The sequence below is a fragment of the Emys orbicularis genome, chromosome 13 (genome assembly GCF_028017835.1).
Source record: "Emys orbicularis isolate rEmyOrb1 chromosome 13, rEmyOrb1.hap1, whole genome shotgun sequence".
Lineage (NCBI taxonomy): Eukaryota > Metazoa > Chordata > Testudines > Emydidae > Emys > Emys orbicularis.
In genome coordinates, this window is record NC_088695.1 from 41,238,320 (window position 1) to 41,263,107 (window position 24,788).

The window sequence follows — 24,788 nt, forward strand, 5'->3', positions numbered from 1 at the left end:
TGGTTCTCCCCCTCCACCCTCACATCATCCCCCCTTTCCCTTCCCCTGGTTCTCCCCCTCCCCTCCCCTTCCCTGGTTCTCCCCCCCGCCCCCGTTCTGTGGTCCCTCCCCGCGGCTGGCTGATGTCACACGCCGGCTGGAGGCAGCCGGGCGATCATGGCTGCTGCCGGCTGGCGCCTCGCGCGGGGCTGCCGCTAGGTGCCCGGGATGGAGCCCGGCGGGCTCGGGGAACAGGCCGACTGGATGCGGTTCCTGCGGAAGCTCAAGGAGGTCTTCGACGTGTGCGACGAGGATGCGGACGGCTTCATCCGGGTGGAGCATTTCGTCGCCCTGGGGCTGCAGTTCGGCCAAGGGGATGAGGTGAGAGGGGCTGGGGGCGCGGGGAGCTGCCGAGCGGGGCAACGATTCCTCCAGCCCCATCCCTGGCTCCCGGCTCCTGCCTGCCCCAGTTCACCCGGCAGCTCCCGCCTGCCTCCCCTCCCCCGTCCTGCATCCACTCCCTTTGCACCTGCAGCCTCCCCCAGCCTTGGGCTCCTGCAGCATCTCTGCCCGTTTGCAGCAACTTTCCCCTGGGCTGCCCCTGCCACCACCTCCTGTCACCAGCGCTTCGCCTCTGGGCGGGGGGCTCTCCCCTGAGGCGCTCAGTACCGCAGGGCAAGGCTGCTCTCGGTCAAATCACGTCTGAGGGGATTGCCTGGAAATGCACTTTCTCCTGCAGCCTAGAGGAGGAAGAGAGGCAATCTGGGAGCGTGGGGCTACTGCTCTGCTGATCTGACTCCAGATCTCTCTTGCCAAGGGGGACGGTGATGTTTATGCAGGCAACCACTTTTGCACCTATTCTTGATTCTGTTGTCTAAGTTCTCTTGCTCTTGTCCATATGGAGAGTAACTTCACTGACGTCAATATTTGGGATTTCTGTCTTTGAACATACCACCCTGCTGCCAGTCAGGTAAACAGGCCAAACCCTGCACTCCCTTCCATGCGAATAAACAGTTGGGGGTAGGCAACTCAGAATTCAGCCCATTTTTTGGTCTGAATCAGACTGCAGGGACAGGCTCATATTTTTTTTAGTTTATTTCCTGCCCTGCTCCTTTGTCCTGATGCAGATAGCCGCCTGACTCTCAGAAACACCTGGGTTTGACCTTGTTTACAAAACTGGTCTTTCTTTCAATGGCAGCATTGACTTTCTAAGCAGAAATACACCTGCACTAGCAAACAGATGTGATGGTTCTGCTGTTTGGTTTGTTGTTGTTGTTGTTGTTTTTGGTTATTTTGCCAGGCATGACTGTTCTGGTGAAAGCAAAGGTTTCTCTGGCATGGTAACATTCCCTCCTTAGCTATGTGGACAATCTGAAAATAGGCTCCATAGATTACACAAACAAGACTCTCCTTCGAAATGAGTGCCTTTATTGCAAATCCTGTTACTCTGCCATGGGTCTGTCATAATTCCTTATACAAGTAAGTCCCGTTTGGCTTTCCTGGTGTTTAAAGAACACACAGTGTGTTCTGGAATGCCCATGGAGCCATTTAGCAGCATCATATTAATCTGCAATGACACTCACAGAAAAGCTGTGTGAGTTAGAATTATGGACCGAAGTCAGTCTATCGTTGACACAGGTATAAATCTGGAGTCACTCCACTGGCTTCAGCGGAGCCATTACTTTAGTGGAACCATTATCACTGCATTACAGTAGTGTAAGTAAGAATAGAATTTGGCCCAATATTTATTAGAATAATTGCACGAATTTCAGTTGAAACAGTTCCTCTTAAATTATTTAGTAAAGAGAGAAATCTCAAACAAAATTAACCAGATATGAAATCTTGTATTTCATGAGAAGATTCCCCCCTTCAGAATTTGGTACCTCATCTCTGGGTCTCCACATAACAAAATGCTCTGGCACTTGAAAAAAGGAAGCAGCACAACAAAACAAAGCTGGTGTCAGGATGAAAAGTTCTGACCTTTTAAAATGCGGTAAAATAAATTAATCTGCGGAGATTGTAAAGAGAGATACATTTATAAAAGGGTTCCAAGGAAGTACTACAGCAAAAAAGCATAAGAAATTCATAGTTACTGTCAAATCAAGTTACTAATTTTTGGATCAGCACTGGTAATGGAACAAGACTTGTTAATTCAATTAAAGAAAGAGGATACGGGAGGCTCCATTTCTTGTATCTAGTCATAGACCTGTTGTTGAATATTTCTTCAATGAGAGACTAGAGTTATTATTCAGTAACCAGTAATATAAGGAGAAGAAAGGACTAATAGGAGTGAGCTCTATTGATCTCTCTGTTTTTATTTGTCCCTTGAAATGTTATCCATTCCTATATAAACTAAGGGCCTAAATTCTTAAATCCATGTTGCAAGAAGCATTGTACTGTGGGTGGTTTTTGTACTACTGTATTTATTTCATTCCTACATCAATAACCTTTTCTTTCTGGCAGTTAGGAAGGTTGGTGAAATTCTCTGGCCTTTGTTTTGCCGGAGATCAGCCTTGATGATCAGGTTCCTTCTGACTTTAGAATTTATGGAAATTTATCAGGTTATTAGGAGGGGGGCAGGGAGAATAAACTGGAGATAAAAGGTTGAATCAGATGATGTCTTAAAAATGTCTTTATTTTTTGTAGCTGAATGTATTAGAAATATGTAAAGGGGGGGACTGATGAACTAAAGTATTGTATTGGGAAATTATAAACCATAAATGGTGCATTCTGAATTTTGGGAGGGGCCTAGATTACTGAATAGGTGCCAGAAAAATAAATAATATGCAAATAAGAGATTAAATTATAGACTGCAGCATATGTCTAGCTAAACAGGGTGAATGGTAATGAGAAATGCCCTGTAATCATCACTGCATTCTTGTTAGCTGTAACCGACAATGTTTGAAAAATATACTTACAAAGATGAGACGAACGGAATTTACCTCTATATCTTTAGTAGCATGCATATTACAATTTGTCTTAATTTCTCTTTGTATATGTAGTCTGATCTGAAGCCTGTTGAAGTCATTGGAAAGGCTCTCATTGACTTCACTGGGCTTTGGATCAAGCCCACAGTAGTTGGTATGCTACATTGTTGCTAGATTTGGATGGACCAAACCAGAACTTCACATCTGAACTCCTTTAATTTTAGAGTGTTATGTGCATGTGGATTCATGTCCCCTGCCTCTACAGTTTTGGTTCTGGGACAGCTCCTAATCCAGAAGGGTTGGTGATATTTTCTAGCTTGGGTTGCTGCAGCTAAAATATTACCATTTGGGGCCAAAATCTCATGAGACTCGCGTATGTGATTTCAGTGCTGTTGAATCTGCTGCCAAACCTTAGCCCCGATTCGGTCTCAACCACAACCGAAGCCTGAGCCTGATCATAATACTGCCTTCTCGGATTCATCTCTAATTCTTGCTGGATATCACCAAATAAAATGCGGGGGGGGGGGGAGGTGAGAGTTTACAAGAAGGAGGAAATTAAGGAGGGTTGGGTGTGTTGTGGTACGTTTTGAAGCTGTTCCAACTTCACAGGATCCTTATTTTATAGACAGTACCAAGCTTTTCCAGTACCCACGTTAAGTAATCACGGTTCTTTGACATAATGCTTCAAGAGGCTGTATTTCAGATGCAGTGATGGTGTCATGGTCATCAGAGGAGCAGACTGAGTGCTCTAAGAAGGATGGCCTCCTCCACTCCCAATCAAGTTATTGATTTCCCAGTGGAATTCAGCCAAATAGATGTGCCATGAGGCAGTGCAAGGAACAGCAGCAGGGAAATATGGAACGTGCATGGCAGGAACCAATATGAAGGGTGTGTAGGGCGATCAGTGAGGGGGAGGATTTAGTGGAACCTGTAAGGCACGTGGAGGGAGGAAGAAGTTTGTGGGCAGAGAAATATGGAGAAGGGAGGAAAAGACGGGGAAAAGGGAAGGAGGGCAGGGATGTCCAAAATCAGAAAAGGCATTAGGACCCCGACTGAGAAAAGTGATGATATACAAACTGCACTGTGCTATTTAGCGATGGCTGAATCAGGTCTGCTCATTTCACTGACAAAGACAAGATTATTCCCGGCACGGACAGGTTAGCTAGGAGACAGCAAGCTGGACGCTATTCTGTTCCATGCATCATTGACAAACGTGCCTGCTCCTTTCTGACTGCAGGATCTTCACTGCTGGCAGTAACATAAGAGGCAGGGAAAGCCCAGCTGGCTTTCAGAGCCCAGGGGCAGAGTTTGCAGAATGGGCAGTTTGAAAAATCCTCTCTGGACTTGTCAGCTGAGCCAATTTGATATGCAACCCACTGGGAGAGATTTGCTATGGAACCGCAGACAGAGGCAATGATCCTAGTGCAGATGTACTGTAAATACCTTATCGTGGGTGGATAATGACTTTGCCATTCTGTTTAAAAAAGTGTCATTCAAAATGAACTTTGTTTACTATGTATCACTGGTGACCTCAGGAGACAGAAAGAATCAGTTCCCCAAAACAGTACAGCCATCCCAAACTCGCTTCCATAGGGGCCTAATAACGATTGTGCAGGAAAATCTGCAATGTGTCAGATTAAATTAAACCTAAGAGACGCTGCCAGAGAGCTGCCTTGTCCTCTTTAACGTATTCTAACACATGAGAATTCATTGTTTAAATGTACTTTTGGTTTTCATTCTACATTTTCTGGGCCCAATCCAGCTCCCATTAAAATCAATGGGAATCTTTCCATTGGCTTTAACAGAAGATTGATTGGACCCTATATATTAATGATTTTAGCCTTTCAGTTCTGTGTATCTTATACCTCACATGTGAAGGACCAGATTTTGCACTGTTGCATCCCCACTATCTATAACACTCTCAGCACAAATAGTCATGAGGTTGCACTAGTGTAATGAGAGTGAAATTTGGCTTGGTTAATTCAGTCTTGCCCTACTTAATCTGACAATCCTCCTCCTTGGCTTCATATATTTGTAGCCATGGCCAAGCAAAACTTTGATATTACAAATTCTTGAGGGAAAAAATCTGAGTTATTTGCCAACGTTTGTGAGAATTTAACATAGTATGACATTTTTACCCTTTCTGTGGTTGGTAGTTTGGTTGGTTTGTGGTCAACTTGATGAAATTTATCATTCAAAAGAGATCAGGAACTTTCTGAAAATTTGCTCCAAGGCAAAATTTTGCAGCAAAACAGCAGGCTTTTGCCTGGAATAAGCAGCCCTCTTGTTCATCTGCACAGTCAAAATAACAGAGGTGAAACTTGAAAATTTTTAGCTTTTATATGATTAAACGTTGGTTTTTTTTTTATGGCTCCTATCACTGATGATGAAATTGTTTTTCTATTGCCCTATTTAAAACTCTCTATTGCAGCAACTTTTACCCCACTCCTTCTTTGCTATACACCCTAGATGAAACCCTAGCTTGACTGAAGTCTTTGGAAGTGACGGAGGAGGAGAAGGACCTCGGAGTCCTGGTTGATCGCAGGATGACTATGAGTCGGCAATGTGACGTGGCTGTGAAAAAAGCTAATGCGATCTTGGGATGCGTTAGGCGAGGTATTTCTAGTAGGGACAGGGAGGTGCTGCTTCCGTTATACAAGGCGCTGGTGAGACCTCATTTGGAGTACTGTGTGCAGTTCTGGTCTCCTATGTTTAAAAAGGATGAACTCAAACTGGAACGGGTACAGAGAAGGGCCACTAGGATGATCCGAGGAATGGAAAACCTTTCCTATGAAAGGAGACTCGAGGAGCTCGGTTTGTTTAGCCTAACCAAAAGAAGGCTGAGGGGGGATATGATTGCTCTCTTTAAATATATCAAAGGGATTAATACCAAGGAGGGAGAGGAATTATTTCAGCTTAGTAGTAATGTGGATACGAGAACGAATGGATATAAACTGGCCGTGGGGAAGTTTAGGCTTGAAATTAGACGAAGGTTTCTAACCGTCAGAGGGGTAAAATTTTGGAACAGCCTTCCGAGGGAAACGGTGGGGGCAAAGGACCTCTCTGGCTTCAAGATTAGGCTTGATAAGTTTATGGAGGGAATGGTTTGATGGGATAATGTGATTTTAGTCAAATAGGCATTAACGGGCCATCGCGGGTAAAATGAGGGTCCGGCTGTAGAATCTTGCCTGTATGCTCGGGGTTCTGCTGATCGCCATATTTGGGGTCGGGAAGGAATTTTCCTCCAGGGTAGATTGGCAGAGGCCCTGGAGGTTTTTCGCCTTCCTCCGCAGCATAGGGCAGGGGTCGCAGGCTGGAAGATTCTGTTGTGGGTGAGTCAGCTTTTGTGGCCTGCATCATGCGGGAGGTCAGACTAGATGACCATATTGGTCCCTTCTGACCTTAAAGTCTATGAGTCTATGAAGTATTGCTTTGATTTCATACACGGTCTTAAATTAGGCTCTGAGCTCTATAGAGGCAGGGTCACTGGACCCTGATCTAGCAATGAATTCCATGCGAGTGGACCTCTGCGCCCAGCCAGGGCTCATTACAGGATTGGGGCCTTATTGTAGTTCACTGAAGTCAATTTAATTACTTTCATACTCACGGTTAAGCATGTGCATAAGTGTTCGTGTGATCAGGGTTTAGTTTTTAGCACCTGGCGTGATGAGGCCCATAGGGGCTGCAGCTGTAATATAGATATTAATACATACAGGAGGGAGCAATTCATATTAAACATCAAGGGCCAAATAATACTAAGTATCTTAAATTTACATGGTGCTTTTAACCCAAAGGCTCCCCAAGTACTTTACAACATATGGTCCGAACCCTGCTGCCTCTCCCAGCCAAAATTTTCACTGGCTTCAGTGAGAGCAGGAAGATTACATATAGCTGTTGTTTTTAAGGAGGTATTGTCAACTGAAAACCATATGTTGCAAACAGACACATTTATTGTCTATGAGACCAGGAACAGTGGAGGGTGGGAGGCTTTTCAAAAGCACTGATGGGAATTCGGTGCCCAATTGTGCCTTTTGAAAATGTCCCCCTTAGATTATTACAAGTAAAAGAAGTTTAAAGTTCCAGTTTGCTTGTCACTTTTCCACTATTGAGCTTGCTTTTTCCTTTAGCTCTGGATGCTGGAAATCCATGACATCAGTTTCACTTTTGTTTATAGTCAGTGCCACTTTCTTTTTTCTCCTTGATACAGTGCTTGAGGTTTCAAATGCTGCAAGGCAATATTTGTTGGTTTAAAAACAACTGTTTTCATTGGATTGCTTTTTATTATGGAAACATTTCTACTGAGTTTTGGTTTAATACATGCAACACTTACACGATGGCCTAACTTGAAGTAACATTTCTCTTTTACACCTGAGAGCTGCAATGCAGAATAGTTTAAAAGAGAAACAGTGTAACCCTTTCACCAGTGAATTCTTATTATTTATACTCCAATAGCATGCAGAGGCCCCAATCACGCATATAATGATAGTCCCTGCCCCAAAAATCTAAATAAAAGGGAAAGCCGTGGTGAAATGACTTGACCAAGGTCAGACAGCAGGTCAGTGGCTGAGCCTGGTATAGAACCCAGGTCTCTAGAATCCTGGTGCAGTGTCCTGTCTATCCGCTAGACAATGCTGGCTCTGTTCTTGGTGACTGCATGCAAAACCCACCCTGCAAATAGCTGTTATTGAAACTTCCATGTTGCTGAGCAGTTTGTTACATAAGGAGTGGAAATGCCAGCCTGCCAAATGTATGCCCACTCACCAGGGATTGTGAAGAAAGATGTGGAAAACACACTGCATTTTAAATACCATGGCTGGATCATGTGTAATCACTAGTTGGGGAAACACTTCTAGCACTGAAAAAGCCAGGAGTTGTTTGCCATCTGATTTCTTGTTACTTAGAAAATAGTTGCACTTGCAGCTGATGTGTCTAGAGGCCTTGCAAATTACATGTTCAATGTGCTCAGGTTCCTGGCAAGGGGTTATGTGAAAGTGTGTATTTTACAAGTCTGTTGCCAGTTAATGTTTCATAATACTAGATTCTATTTAAACTGTACATTCAGTTTTCAGCAACAAGTGAAATACGATAAACATGTTGACTATTTATTTTCAGAGAAGTAATCACCTTTTGGAGCATTTTTTTTTAAAAGCACAGGTGTTCATACTTAGACAGCAGTGTGCGTAATATTAAGATCAACAAATACTTGCCAGGATAGAAACAGTATTGCACTTAAGAGGGAACTTCAGCAGCGAATAAAAACCTGTAGGGTGTTATCAATTATACTGTTGTGAATTGATAGTAACTCCACTGGAGTCAGTTTCAACGGTGTAGAATTGGTGAATGTGAGAGCAGCATCAGGCCAGATGTACACAGAATCCCAAGAGCAAATCTGCACCTTTCTCCTTTGGCATATAGAGACCAATAGAGTGTAGCAAAGCATCAAACTATGGGGGCATGGGAATCTTCTTCTTTGCCCCTCCAATATCTCCTACCCTGGCTCCTTAGAGCCATGATCCTTGCACATACACCCATACCGTAGGTTGTAACCCTGGATCTATGTCATGCCACGTCTTATCCCATCCTGATCTGCTCTCAAACGATCCTCTAGGCAGGGCCGGCTCTGGCTTTTTTGCCGCCCCAGGCAAAAAAGCCTCCGGCCGCCCCCCCCCCCCCCCCGCGGGGGGGGGGGGGCGGAGCCCGGGGGGCGGCGGCGAGCGGCCGGGGGGAGGGCGCCGGAGGGGAGGGCGGCCGGGGCGAGGGTGGCGAGCCCCGGCGGGGGCTCCGCTCTCCCCCCGGCGGCCGGGGGGAGGGCGCCGGAGGGGAGGGCGGCCAGAGCCCTGGGAGGAGGGCGGCGAGCCCCGGCGGGGGCGCGGCGAGCCCCGGCGGGGGATCGGCTCTCCCCCCCCCCCCGGCGGCCAGAGCGCCGGGGGCAGGGCGGTGAGAGGGCGGCGAGCCCCGGCTGGGGCTCGGCTCTCCCCCCGGCGGCCAGAGCGCAGGGCGGCGAGCCCTGGCAGGTGCTCGCCGCTCTCCCCCCGGGGAGGGCGGCCAGAGCGCCGGGGGGAGGGCAGCGAGCCCGGCTGTGGCCCCACTCTCCCCGGCGGCCCGAGCGCCGCGCCGCCCCCCTCCAGGTGCCGCCCCAAGCACCAGCTTGGTTGCCTGGTGCCTGGAGCCGGCCCTGCCTCTAGGGCAGTGGTTCTCAACCTGCAGGCCGCTTGCGGCATATATCTGCAGCCCGTGTGACATTCTCAGGGCCATAGAGATAGTATATACGTATTGTATGGATGTGGCACACATAACACATAGAGAGCTGCATATGCAGCCCACAATGGTAAATAGGTTGAGAATAACTGCTCTGATCTAGGAGTATCTGTTGAGGTCATGCACTGAAGCGGAGGATCTACTGTAAAGAACTGCTCTGTAATGGCCTTCCTGTACAAAAAGCACTTCTCCATTGCAGAAGTGGTCTTACATAGCACCTACGTCCCTAGAGTCTTCTCTGAGCTATGCTGGTGACAATCTAGAATTAAACCACTGAGGTATATGAAATTCCTCCTGATTTACACTAGTGTAACTGAAAACAGAATCCAGCCATGTCTTTAAATAGTTTAATGTATGCTGTAGCCTTATAATAAGCACCTACCAATATGGAAAATAAGACTTGTAACATTGAGACTTCAAAGGAAAAGTATTAGAGCATGACCAAAGGGTGGTATTATTCTGATGATAGAAGCAGAAAAGAATTACCACTTTCCTCGTGCTCTGCTTTTCAGAGAAATACTTCTTGAAAGAACAAATAAATATTCACCCAGCCATGCTGAGGACAGAAGGGCAGTTCCCATGCAACAGCGTTCTCTTATAAATACCTAGGCTGGTGCACATTTTGACTCACTAAAGTAATTTGCTAATGACGAGATATTTAATATCGTTTTGACTGGGTAGGGGAAACAAATCTACTCTGAAAACGGTACGCTCGGATGCTTAAGGGATTTTGGATTAGTCAAGGTACAGTTGCAGTAGCTTTCCTAATTCAATGCAAGCCAGTACTGCAGTGTGCTTTAAACAAACCTACTGGTACATCCAACCATGTATTTCCAACCAGGTGACATAAAGTAGGCTTAGTCCTTATTGTTAATCATATGTTTGCTACAGCACTGTAATGAGGAGAAATGTAAGGTTTGCTGTGCACTTACAAGTCTAATTTGTTATGTAATAGGAATGCATTTCAGAGCTACAAGCACTGAGAGTGGGTTACACACACACTTAAGAATTAGCTATTGCTGTATTCTGAAATACTCTATGCCAGTGATCACAATGAGTAGGCTTTTGTTAAAAACCAGAGAAAAGACACATGGTTTTAATAGTCATTCTTGAATTTTTTATTTAAATAAATCTGCTTTAGAGCTACCTTGAGAGATTATCTTTGATATAGCTACAGTGGCATTGTGTGGTCATATGATCAAATGCAAAATCTACTTGAGAAAAACCTCAACATGTAGATCCTGCAAATACAATCCAATGCCGCTTCCATTTTATACATTGTTGGAGGTACGGCTTGAAATTAGGGAGGTTAATTACCCAGCTGCTTGGCAAGACTGGATATTTTCTATGTAGATTCTCTCTCTCTCTCTCTCTTCATGCTAGATTCAGTCTATGCTGTTAAAATGTAAAACTAGTAAGCGATTAAAAAAATTAATCGTGTTTAAATAATTTGAACTGTTAAACTGAGCGATTCTATTATTATTAAATAATAAAATACCATTTATTTAAATATTTTTGGGTGTTTTTTACATTTTCAAATATATTGATGTCAATTACAACACAGAATACAAAGTGTACTGTGCTCACTTTATATTTATTTTTGATTACAAGTATTTGCACTGTAAAAAAAGAAAAGAAATAGTATTTTTCAATTCACCTAATACAAGTACTGTAGTGCAATCTCTTTATCATGAAAGTTGAACTTACAAATGTAGAATTACGTACAAAAAATTGCATTAAAAAATAAAACAATGTAAAATTTTAGAGCCTGTAAATCCAATCAGTCCTACTTCTTGTTGAACCAATCGCTCAGACAGACAAGTTTGCTAGGAGATAATGCTGCCCACTTCTTGTTTACAACATCACCTGAAAGTGAGAACAGGTGTGTTCTCATGGCACTGTTGTAGCTGGCGTCGCAAGATATTTACGTGCCAGATGCACTAAGGATTCATATGTCCTTTCATGCTTCAACCACCATTCCATGGGGCATGCATCCATGCTGATGACGGGTTCTGCTCAATAACAATCCAAAGCAGTGCAGACCGACGCATGTTCATTTTCATTATCTGATGTCACCAGCAGAAGGTTGATTTTCTTTGTTTGGTGGTTCGGGTTCTGTAGTTTCCGCATCAGAGTGTTGCTCTTTTAAGACTTCTGAAAGCATGCTCCACACCTCGTCCCTCTCAGATTTTGGAAGAGACTTCATATTCTTAAACCTTGGGTCGAGTGCTGTAGCATTCTTTAGAAATCTCACATTGGTACCTTCTCTGCGTTTTGTCAGATCTGCAGTGAAAGTCTTCATAAATGAACATGTGCTGGGTCATCATCTGAGACTGCCATATCATAAAATATATGGCAGAATGCGGGTAAAACAGAGCAGGGGACATACAATTTCCCCCCAAAGAGTTCAGTTATAAATTTAATTAACATATTTTTTTAACGAGTGTCATCAGCATGGAAGCCTGTCTTGTGGAATGGTGGTCAAAGCATGAAGGGGCATACGAATGTTTAGCATATCTGGCATGTAAATGCCTTGCAATGCCGGCTACAAAAGTAATACCAGGCAAATGGCTGTTCTCACTTTCTGGTGACATTGTAAATAAGAAAAGGGCAGCATTATCTCCTGTAAATGTAAACAAACTTGTTTGTCTTAGTGATTGGCTGAACAAGAAGTAGGACTGAGTGGACTTGTAGGCTCTGAAGTTTTACATTGTTTTGTTTTTGAGTGCAGTTATGTAACAAAAAAAACTACATTTGTAAGTTGCACTTTCATGATAAAGAGATTGCACGACAGTACTTGTATGAGGTGAATTAAAAAATACTATTTCTTTTGTTTATCATTTTTACAGTGCAAATATTTGTATTAAAAATAATATAATTTGATTTAAATTACAACACAGAATATAATATATATGAAAATCTAGAAAAACATCCCAAATATTTAATAAATGTCAATTGGTATTCTATTGTTTAACAGTGTATTAAAACTGCGATTAATTGCAATTAATTTTTTTTAGTTAATCGCATGAGTTAACTGCGATTAATCGACAGCCCTAAAAACTAGTATTCTTCAGGTGTGACGTGTGTTGGTGTTCTCCAGAAATTTGCTCATGCGACTCTGGAGGGTATTCAAATTTCCAGTGCATATGGATTTTACCACTCTAATATGATTAGGCTCTGAAAAATGAGTTATGCAAAATTGTGCAAGGAAAGGTGCAGTGTTTGGGGGATACAGGAGAATTTCCAGTTGGATGCTAGAAGAAGCTAACATGGTCTCAAGGCTCCATTGTCATCTCCAGTTTAGCACAACCCATTGATAACCTGCAGAAAGCCTTTCAGGCTAACAAAGCGGACACACATTTAATTCCCTTACAATGTTCATCGAAGTAAAATGATTTCATTATTCCTTGTGCAATCAACAGTGCCGTGTTTCCCATTAATGGCATCTGATTCCAAAGCCAAACATTAATGAGCACGTTAGAAACTTGGATTTTTACTTTGTAAGGTAGGCTAACTTCATAAGACTACTTTAACTTTGTTCATCTATGCAGGAACTACAAATGAAATCATAGCAGTGTTTAAACTGCAGTTCCTTTTGAGAGAGGTATGTTCTCAGGCCTCGATACCTGCAGATGTTGCTGAATAAATACCCATTTGTGTGTGGCAACATAGCTAACTCAGTCCAGGGTGTGATTAGGTAGATAATAGGAAGTGGCAGACACAATCGCTGGTCGTATAGAATTTGGTTTTATAACAGCAGTGTGACTATAAACAAAAGCACTGTATAATACATCTCAATTACTTGCCATTCAAAACGTAATTAAAGGGCCTCACTTGAAGGGAAAGAGAGCGTTTCCCTGTGATTATAAATGAGTGCGATTAAAAACAAAAATATCAAGAGTCCTTCGTAACTCATGATTTTTAGTTTAGTTCTGCAGCACTCTCTGCCTCCTAATGAGTGACGGCAATTAAATGCACAGACAAAATACTTATCCAAAATACCTGTGAGACAGCATGGTCTAATGGATGGGGCACTGGGCTGGGAATCAGGATATTATATTTTAGTATTATCTAAATGATTATGCTTTCTAACCACCATGCTAATTTATCTTTAATATTCCTTTTGCTTTAGCAATACAACTTTGGATGGTGTTTTGGACTCAATATGACAGTACAATTAAATGCATGCTGCTCTGTATGCGTATTGTAGTCCTAATAGGATGCCATGTTAATCATGTATAATTACCATTCTATTGCTGCCTTTCTGGTGTCTAAGACATGGTTCTATTTCCTTAGTTATGTATGTCTGTTCCAGCTACATATCTCAGCCCATCACCACACATTCATTTGTTCCTTGCTTTGGCTACTTTGCCATAAAAGAACTGGTGGATTTTGGAACATTTACTTATCCAAAATTCTGAAAATTTCTGTTTATTTATGCACCAAGCCACAAATAGCTTATTTATTTTTATGATTTATATTCACCAATAATATTCTTCATAATTTCCCAGCCCTGGAAACCCACCATTATTTGTCTTCTGTTGCTGTGACACCTACTACTGCATATTTTCTTCCCTCCCTCTGGGTTGTTCTGAGCATCAGCAATCACTGGGTTGTTGTGGATTTTATTTTTTGCAACGAGGAAGTGGAAACACACAAATCATTTTCTTTCCAGTTTCTGCTGCAGCTCCATGTATCACAGTGAAATGACCCTTCCTGACACAATCCAGACAGTCTTTTGAACATATGATTTTTTTTCCTACTCCACTTCTGTTGTTCTGATTTAAAAAAAAAAAAAAGCGTACACAAACAGCTTTCTTACTGTTTGCATGTTATTAATAGATTTCAGGATCTCTGTAGCAAAATATTGTTGTTTTCATTGTTTACATATCAAGTGACTAAATGCTCACTCAAAGAACATATTTTACCTAATTAAACCATATGACAACCAGTAGTTCATGGTAGCTAATCTCTGCAACAGCTATGAGTTTAGAGCTATTTCAGTCAGAAAATCTGATGACAAGAGGATGGATACAGAGAGGGACAAAATAGCCTCTACTCATTGTTTCCTCTTTGATCCCAATCCAATAGTCTATTCCACGATTGGAAAATATTACAGTATCCTACAGTAAAGACAGCAACTCTGCATTTTATATCAACGTTGCTACTGGGAACTATAATGCCGTAGAAAGCTGCAGTACAGTTGTTATAGGTGTTTCCTTGTTAGAACTTGCTTGGGTTCCAAGCACTAAATCAAAATTCAATGGAGGCCACTCAAAGACTGGCTAAATACATAATCCGGGGGAAAGAATACTCGAATGTGGAGGAAGGGATCCCAGGAAACGAAAGGGTAAATGGCAAGGGGCAGATTTTGTCATCGCTATTCAGTGGGACTACGAGCGGCATCAATGTGAGGAAGAGTGGCAGAAATTGGCCCCCCAGGAAATCTTGGTCCCACTGAAATCACTATTGAAATTCTAGTACATTTCAGTGGGAATCGTGATTTGACCCGAGGATTCTACCACATTCCAGCTGGTCAGCAGGGCAAACTCTTCCTCTTTCCCTCCATATAAATGTAAGATTCCATCCCTGCAAATGGCACTTCCAAATAACCACAACCCCAAGACAACTCTAGAAATGGCCACCTTATACCAAGAGAAGCTTTTGGATTTGACCTGTCTCAGAGGAGGAGGGTGAAACGTTTCTAGTAAGGGCCAGACTGTGATATCCTTATTCCCCTTGACTAGTCCCATTGATAGGGCTGCTTAACATAAGAGTATGGCAATTGAGCACTGTTCCTGTCTCCTTTGAATCTACAGTACAGTTGCAGTGCCATATATAGTGCAACAAACTAAGTGAAATGTAGAACATAGGGCTGGAAGGGACCTCCTAGCTCAGAGTGTCCAGTCCCCTACTGTTGCAAGCAATCCCACCATAGAATCCCATTCCCAAATGTAGCTGTGCCCAGTCCACAGAGGATATGTGCCTGTCACAGCTCCAGCAAGCAAGCTGTGGCTCTGTAGCTCAGGCTGTATGTGTTTAACTCTGGAAGTCTCTAGTTCAATCCCTAGTTCAATCCCTGGTGTATCAGCCAAGATGGCACAAGCAGAGACGTATTTGACTACTCACTGCAGCAGCGGGCTTGCTGACAGCCCTCTCCCATTGGGCAACGACAGGGTGGTTTGCTGGGCCAGCCCATTCAAATGCAATGGCAGTGAGAGTGGCTGAAAGGTAGTTGGAGCCAAGCAGTTTGTATTCTGTAAAATTTTGTTTCATGGTAGTTTAATTTTCACACCCTGCTATTGCAGGCTGCATGCAGCCTCAATAATGATTGCCAAGTAACACTGCATTTACTTGCCACGTGACGCCTCTGCTGAGCTGGATTGTGTCTCTGCAGAGGGTAGTAACTTTATAGGCCAATTTCACATTAAGGAGAGTGGCATTTAGTGAATGGCAGCATAATTGCCGAACAACACCTTGGAGAAGACAGCTCAGCAGTGTTGGGGTGGGAGAGAACATGATGCTGACGAAAGCACCGTGGATAACTAGAGAATCAACTCAGCAATTCGCCGTGAGCCATGGACATTTGGATTCTGGACTTAAACCCTTCTTTAAATGGACACAGAGCAACTTTAAGTAAATACAGATGCGTCCATGGGTCAGTAAATTAAGGTTTGTCTGTAGAAGCAGCAGCAGCTGGAAGAATTTTGTAGAACATACGCAGAGGCATCTCTCGTTCGGTATAAAAGGGGAATCTCAGGAAAGAAATTGCGGTGCTGGATGGCTTATTGATTTGACTGGACTGCTTGAGTCAGGAGAACACCAAGGCTGTTAGTGTATCAGTGAGAATGCTCTGTGGGGGAAACACTGCATTGGCCCAGAAGCCAGTTGGAGAATCTAATATCTCTTCTCCATCTCTGAATATTACAGAGTCTTAAATATATCCATATAAACTTGTGGGTTTTAGGGAGAGGAGGAATGATCCCATTTCAGTGCATCTCCCTGCACTTTCTGCCTAATTTTGGCAGATACGTGGGTCATTTCCAGCCCCTCCTATGTGTCAGTGGGAGTTCTGCCAGAGTAAGCACTGCAGGATTCTCCCAATATTATCATCATTTCTTTGGCTGTAGCTTGCCATAGGTCTGGGTCGTGGTTGCCTTATTGCTCCCTTCATTTCACAGTACTTTGTTGTAAGTTCAGACTGTGGTCTTGAGCACATGAGTTTCTGGCTGGGTGCAGCATTTGCCTGTCTTGAGTGTGAGGCTCTGCTCTGAAGAACTAATCACAGGTTCATTCCATCACTTTGCACTAAGCAGGAATACCAGGGGAGCTGAGGGAGTGTGTCTGGGCCAGCGCACTGGGAGAGACGGTGACCGAGGCTGATAAAACCTAACGTGCTGAGAACTTTCTGCAAGGAAAGAGTATTTGCTCCTGCTTTAATCTTTTCAACACTAGTAAAAGATTTCATTGTACCTGCATAACGTTCTATGGACAGCACCTTGCACAGTGGGGGCCAGTCCCTGATTGGCGCTACCACCGTAGAAACAGTAATAGCTGTTGGGGTGCTTTCAGAAGGAATTCTCACTGGTGCCTTAAATCGAGATTTTGAGTGAGCAGATCTGAAAGCTCCCTTTAAAAAAAGTTCAGAACTACACTGAGAAGAGCAATTGTGTTTTTCTTCACTGAGAAATACCCAAGAGTTCTTAAGGAAGTAGATGTCAGGCAAATTGTGGGTAACTATTAGGGTGACCAGACAGCAAGTGTAAAAAATCGGGATGGGGGTGAGGGGTAATAGGAGCCCATATAAAAAAAAAGCCTCAAATATCGGGACTGTCCCTATAAAATCGGGACATCTGGTCTCCCTAGTGACTATATTCCTGTGAACTCCATGACCTGGTATATAACGTCACCTGCAGGTGGGGCTGATTGGTTGGTTGGTTTTCCTCTTAGTTTTTCTCTCCTGCCATTTTCTGGTTTGGAGTTTTATATTCTCAGACTTCAAAAGTGGTTAAGAATGTCCCTGGTGTGTGTTAAAGCCGCTCCCAGCAATGCCTGCTGCTTAACTGAGCATAGCTGGTGCTGATTTTATCTGGGAAGAAAATGGGGGGGGGGTCTTACTGGCAAAATAGTCCTCTTTCCCTTACTTTTCATCATCTTTCTCTTCCATCTCAGAATTTTTAGCTCGGATGATAAAGGGAGAGTATCTCTGAAGGATTAGAGCCTGCACATATGGACAAATCCTGTTATTTGTGAGAGGGGTTTCCTGGAGAAAGGCATATGGAGGAACATGTGGTAAAAGATTGCTGAGACTGAGAGCTAGAGCTGAGTGTGCAGCATTCAGAGAGTAGCCAGGTATCCAGCGCTTCCCATTCTGGTTTTAGGGGAGAGTCCCAGGACCAGATCCTTGGCTCAGCTAAGGCCACTTTGCACTGCCAGAGAAGCTGCCCTGGTCTGTTTAAAGCTGGCATGGTTGCCATGGGTCTCAAGTAGGAGTGGAACAGGCCTCAGCCCTTTGGCTGGGTAACCAGTGAGTAAAGGAAAGGCCTCAGATCTTCAGGATGGCAATCTCACTGGAAAATACAACATTCTGTTTGAAAGCAAAGAATCAGATAGCGAGTCAGGAGGCATCTGGAAGGAGCTGGATATATTGTGAGGATCGGAAGCTTGATCTTTATTAATTTGATCTGATAAATCCTTTTAATCCACACAGTTTTGCTCTTCTCATTGGATAATTACTAGTGCTGAAAATTTCCTTGGAGGAAAATTGCACTCTGAAAGGGTGATGCCTTTTCACTTCCATCTTACGTCTCTGTGGCCCGTTCAAAGCTCTCGTGTCCAGTTTGCTAGATTTACTGGAAAGGGGATGTTTCATTTGCTCCCAGCCAGATGGTCTAACATGCCTAGTTTAGAGAATGAAACTGGTTTGCATGGGTTGTTGCCAGCAGCCATCATATAAAAAAAAAAATCTAAACTTGCTTTCTGTCTGCTCCTGGCAACTATGTGTGAAGCAGATATGGTGTCAGTTATAAATTCTGCATGTCAAAGGGCTGGAATATGAAAACCACCTCTTGGAGCCAAAGAGATGGATGTGGCCAGGAAAACCATTCATGAATGACAAATTGATATTAAATTCTCTCATAGGAAGTACCAACTTTAGAAAGGAAACAATACACCTTTTCACCTGAAAAAAAATGTGGGTGATAAAATAACTGAGCTTTGCCCTAGTGAAGTCATCGGCAGTTTTGCCAATCTAAACAATTCATGTTCTGATCCATAAAGCCAATGCCCTCCCCCAAATCCCTCTAGTGTACCCACCTCTACTGTGATGCCTTTAAGAAATCAACTAATCGGTGATGGCTGGGCTAGGTGGGTACCTGCTTGAAATGAGCTTTATGCAGACATGGTAAATGATTTAAGTTCTCCCTGATTTTAGGCAGAGTCACACAGATAATCTTAGTGGAAAGTAAAATCTTGGCGAAAAATCTTCAGTCCAAAGTATTGGACAAAAACATGTTTTCCTTCCTTCAAAACCAGATCCAGGTGACTTCTCTTCCTTCCGATATATTTTTGTCATTGAACAAACATAGTAATTATAACCATTGCAATGGATATCCCATTGGTCACGGGTCTATTTCAGTCCCTCCGTGGTCCTCTAAGGATGTACCAGGACACCTGCAGATCGTGTTCTGCAGAGACGTTGTGTTTAACACTGATGGCTCATGCTCTGTGTGGATGAATCCTGTTCTGTTGCCTCACTCCAAGTACCAAGGAGCAGCTGGTACTGCTTAGTGATCTTCCATGTCAGCAGTTCCTTTGGGGCAGTCAAATTGATTTTCTGCACATTGGCACACGTGAATCCAGATTGCATCGCGCATTTCATTGCCTAAGGGTGTGCAGTGCTACCAGGAGTAGAGGACGGAGGAACCATACAGTAGCAGCATATAGAGTATCAGAACTGATGACAACCTCAGGGGAATCAATGTGAACAGACTGTACTAGTGCAGATCGCCAGCTCTGTTTCATGATCTCAAACAATTTGTTGGCCCTATATGGGCTGCCCCATGTTGCTAGATATTATTCAAAGGGCTACCTGTGCACATTATTCAGGTCTCACCGTATGTTTGCCCATCCCTATATGTTGTTTTTTAGTGATCCACTTCTCTTCCTCCCCCTCCCATCTAGACACTATGATATTCCACTCCATTGATCCAGAGTCTGGAAGACAGCTGGAAAAGCCCCCTTCCAGCCATCACACTTGCTTTCAGCACACAGCCAATGTTCCCTACAAACAGAATAACACACGTGAGTCCATTAAACGTGTGATGGCGAATGTAAAAGAGGGAGATGAGAATTAAATTGGCCATTTTGTGTAAATGGCGACATGAAACATGAATCCCTTCCTGTGGAGAAATGCCAATAGCCCCTCTGCTGTGTACTCTGGTTACCCAGCACTGAACCCACACGGAGATCAAGCCAGAAAGCCCACTACACCCAGAAATTAACAATACACAAAGAAAAGCAAAGAAAAGAAGGACACTGAGTTGTTATATAGTCTTCTTCTCTTTGTCTCAGGAGGTCAATTGGCTGGAGCCCACAATAAACATACTGAGTTGAACTTATTCCTTCGAACTATGCAACCCCACCAGTATAACTGAGTATAAGTGACTGGCAGAGCTGAGGGCAGAAGTTGGCCCATTGGTCTCTGAGTGCCTCTTAGGAGGTACTGTCATTTTCTTTTCCAGCCCAGTTGAGTTCGTCCCTACTCTGAGGGTCTGCAATTCCCTTGCTGGTATTTCTTTGGGCTCATTATATCTCAATGTGTTGTGGTAAGGGGCTAAAGTTGATTTAAACTGGCACGGTCAGTTCTTTCTACCACCTAGATATAGTAATTGTACAGCAAATTAGCTCCTTTCAAGAGGTAAATGTGTAGCTTTGGAGGAGTCAAAGTAGATATAAACACGAATGATTTACACAACATTTCAGGTGGAAGCCCTGCTTGACAGAGTTGACTTGGTAGAATAATGTGACTATAAATTACCTCTGGGATTATTACAGCAGCCTGCTGCTTTTCACCCCTTTTAATTAATGCCACTGGCTTTTTAGCAATATGTGTTGTTCAATGGCACATCTCTTAATTCAGAGCTTACCATTGTTTGCATTTTTTAGAAGATGCCACTCTATTTTCTAGCCGCATTGCCCTGGATTCCCAGGGGATCGGAGGGAGAGAGAAGGATTTTAGACTGACCTCTCACAATAGAGCATTTTCTGTAGTGTCTGTTTTTGGATGCCAAGGGGATAGGTTTCAGATTCTGCCTTACTTCTGTGGTACTTACGAAATCATTCGGCCTAATTTGCCTTTCGCTTACCCCGAGGTAACTCTATTCATTGGTGTGAGGTGAACACCAGGCCCATTATCCATGCTGTGGTAGGTCCAGTCCACTTGACATTCGACTTCTCTAGCCCATGGAAGCAACTCCATGGGTGGCTTCCCCGGAGGCTATTCCTAGTCCTGAAGCATAAATCTCCTCAGCCAGGAGGATGCAGGCTACCCAGTTAAGCATTCCAGGAAGCTCCAAATGCAGAGGCAGTGATACAGCAGCTCTGGGGCAAAACCAGCTCTAGATTTTGAGAAACCCTGTGTGAGATATTTGGGGTCCCAGTGAGACCTCTGTCAGTTGTGTAGCGCATTTTGTGGGTAGGGCAGGGAAACTTGGCAGTTGTCGTTAGTGGTTTGAGCAGGAAGAGTGCTAGCAGTTAGTAGGAGTTGGGGACTGGGGTGCTGGGCCCTCAAGTTCATCTCAAAAGTTGGGGGGATAGCAGCTGACCAAGCACGTGTTCTAGGCTGACTTTGCTCTTGGGAATGAGGTAAGGGAAGAGTCAGAGTGCACTGCAGGCCATGACGAATGGGCAGTAAATGTCCTGTATAATATTCCCATTCCTCTGCTGGCACTGAGGCCCGGCAAAGAGCAACTTTAGCAGTAAAAGTATGGGGGTCACTGGGGAGGTCTCCAGAATAGAGCAGAGAATGGGAAATCAGGTCTTAGAGCTTGATTTTAAGAGAGGCTGAGCACTTGCAACTCCTGCTGATTTCAGTGGGAGAGATGAGTGCTCAGCATGTCTGAAAATTAGGCCTTAACTAGTGCGTGCCTCAGTTTCCCCACTGTTAAATGGGGATAATAATATTCCCTTTACCTGTTTCCGAGAGGTATTATGAAGTGCAAAGTGTTTGAGAAGCATGATCCAATCCTCAGAGAGCAGTTGTTGGAGCAATGGGAGGTATCACTATAATTACAGAAACCCTCTTAAACTTCCAATTCTTTATTTACTCTCCCACTCTTGCTATAGATAGAAACGTTTGCCTTTTATGTGCAGCCTTTTGCTCATTGTGCCTGATTCAGTTCAGCAGCACTGTCATCAATAACATCCATTGTGTGTTGTCACCAACACTGATCTGTGGCTTCACTGACTGAATCAGGCGGATGGAGCAGGCTAAGAGTAAAGGGAAGGAAAATCTCTCTGCAAACAAATATTTTGATAGTCAACAGTAAAAACAAAGGAAATACGGGGAGATAAGTATACCAAGAACGATCACTTTAGCATAGATACAGTATTTTTTTAAAACAACTTTGCCAGAATGCAGGGACTGCCCTTTAAAGAGAAGCTGCCACGCTGGAATGGAAATTAATTTAAGATCAGAATACGTGTTCAGTGCCCCCAGTAAGTAGACTCTGATGGTAGTTCAGCACAGGAATGAATTTTAACTAACCTTTTAAAAATCCATTCTTCCCCATGGATTTCATGGGATTCTTGATACCAGTGATGCAATTGCAAACCAGGGAATGCTAAGGGATTTCAAGAGGGGGAAAATGCATACAAAGATAAATTTAAATTGAATTCCCTCCAGACCCGGTTAGTGCTTTTGGCGCATTTCTGGCTTAGTTCAGTTTTCACTGTAGCGTTGGTTTTGCAACTGACCTTTTAAATCCCAGTGTCTTGATATGAATTGCCAGGACCGGCAATTCATTACTAAATTTGTAGTTTACCTGCAAATATGTTTTGTCTAGTGTAGAATTTGTCTTTTCCCCAGACTATAGGAGCTCTTAATATCCACAAAGATTAGGCCCTGAACCTGCAATGGAATCTGCGTAGGGTGGACACTATGCCTGAGCGTAGTCCCATTGGTGTCCATGGAATTTCATTCAGCCAGGGACCACCCACAAGGATCTAGTTAGACGTCCAGTGCCTTAGGTAGGAAGGATGCTCTTATTATTAAAATATAGGAATGGGAGTCGACAGGTTTTATTCCCGGTTCTGCCATAGACTTTCTTCCATAATGTGTGCATTGGTGTGGGTTGTTTTTTAAGCCTTTAGGGTTTATGCTTACCAGTTTTCCTTTTCAACCATGAAGGATAAAAACTTCTTTTTAAAATAAAAACTGAGATTTTCACGTAATCACAGGACTCGGGGAGCTGGGCTTCAAGAAACACACCAAATATTATTTAACAGGCAAACCTCACAGACATGAACAGGCTCCCAACAAAATTATCACAGCTGCATCCTGCGTGACTCTCTGTGTTTGTCAATAGCATTTATCTACTTCAAAGAGGTGGTTGTGAAGAAAAATTAATGAATATTTGTAAAGCTTGTGTAATCCTCTGATAGTAACTGCTATAAAGGGGCAAATTATGTTGCTGTTATAATTTTGAAATATTCATATGACAGTAGTGCTCAAAGGCCCTGATCAGGATCAAGGCACCATGTGCTGAGTGTTGTACAAACACAGATAAAGAGACAGTGCCCACAGGCACATGTAACTTAACCTTATAGCAGCCCCGTGAGTAGGAAGGTAAATACTCTGATCCCCATTTCACTGGGGTAACTGAGGCAGAGGTTTCGATGGCTTGGTCAAGTCCACAGAGGGAATCATTGACAAGAGGTAACATTTAAAATGTGCCAGATTTTTAAAAGTATTTAAGCACCTACCGATGAAAGTAGTTGCCTAGTGGGATTTTCAGAAGTGGCTATGTGTCTATCTGCATCTTTGGCTACCTAAATACCTTAACAAATTTGACCCTTAATGATGTGAGAGTCTTAGGGTTTGTCTAGACAAACAGGACATAAACCTACAGCGTCCCAGCCTGCCGCACGGTAGCCATCTGTGTGGACGCTGCTGCAATGCACTAAAAATTCCCTAGTGCGTGTTGACCTACTTCCGTTTCAAAGTGGAGTAGATCAAAACCCACTAGGGAACTTTTAGTGCAGGGTCCATACGGACAGTGTGCGGCAGGCTGGGACGCTGTAGATTTCCATCCCAGCTGGCCATGTACCAACAGGTTGTTTAGACAAGCCCTAAGTCTGCTTTTTAAAAGCGACTTGGGCACTTACAAACTTAAGTCAATGGAACTTAGGCTCCTGTGGGCCCAAGTCACTTTTTAAAAGGGGACTTAGGCTCCCAAGTAATTTAAGTGCTTTTGAAGATGTTACCCCTGGCCTAGATTTGAGCTCAGGAGTTTCTAGTTCCTTGGCCACTGGACTGTACCTCTCTCAACTGTTTAAACACAGCTATTTTCCTCCTGATAGTAGAGGCTGGTTGTGCTTTCTGCTATTAATGAAAGAGCTATAGCTCCCTTTAGGTGAGTTTTCAGTGATATTTATTGCCTAGCATATCAGAGACTTTATAACAAGCTGCTGTGATTCCCAGGAAGGTTTGTGAAATCGCTGTTAAATGGGTCACTATGCATCAGACAACATAAACAAGTTCAATGCCGCTTCTTGGAAATGGTAAGAAACAAAGGCTTATCATGATGCCTATCCGTGTGTGAACTGCTGTTTGAAAAAGACCCCATGCACAACTCCTAAATGTTCAGATCTATTCAACTAATATTTTTTTAAAATTCACCAGTCTTTTAGTGCTGGACTAATAGATTTAGGTCACAGCCTGTCAATTAACGTGACTCAGCTGTGTGAATAAATGAGCGCACTTGATCGTGGTTTGAATTTACACTTCCAAATGTCTTAAGAGGTAATGAATATTCACGGTCTCCCACATGCTAGGAGACCTGAAATGGAGGCTTAGCTTCCCGCAGACCTGGATCTGTCTCCACACACGTTGTTAGAGCCGTGCCATCTTAGGATGCTGGAGGACGGCATTGGTAATAATCTTTTTTTTTGAAATGTCACTAGTGGGAATGCAAAAGAATGGAACTGCTGCCTTTGAAAGCCAGGTAGGGTTGCCAGGTGTCTGGTTTTCGACCGCAATGCCTGATCAAAAAGGGACCCTGGCAGCTCCGGTCAGCAGTGCAGTGGGGGCCTGGCGATAAGGCAGGTTCCCTGCCTCCCCTAGCTCCACGCAGCTCCCGGAAGCGGCCACCAGGTCCCTGCAGCCCCTAGACACATGGGCAGCCAGGGAGGCTCCGCGTGCTGCCACCGCCCCACGGGCCGGCTCTGCACCTCCCATTGGCCGGGAACCGCGACAAATGGGAGCTGTGGGGGTGGTTCCTGCAGGCACGAAGGCAGCGCACGGAGCCTCTCTGTCCACCCATGTGTCTAGGGGCTGCAGGGATCTGGCAGCTGCTTCCTGGAGCGGCAGTAAGCGCCGCTGGGACCCTGCACCCCAAACCCTCT

General features: G+C 43.8%; 1 protein-coding gene across 1 annotated transcript in view; it reads left to right on the top strand.

Annotated features, from left to right (window-relative positions):
• Positions 1 to 207: 207 nt before the first annotated feature.
• The window catches only part of RAB11FIP4 (RAB11 family interacting protein 4), a 211,036-nt gene continuing 186,455 nt past the window's right edge, over positions 208 to 24,788 (top strand). Inside the window, exon 1 of the mRNA XM_065415832.1 lies at positions 208 to 360. Within this exon, the coding sequence (XP_065271904.1) occupies positions 208 to 360 (153 nt within the window). The remainder of the gene's footprint in view (positions 361 to 24,788) is intronic.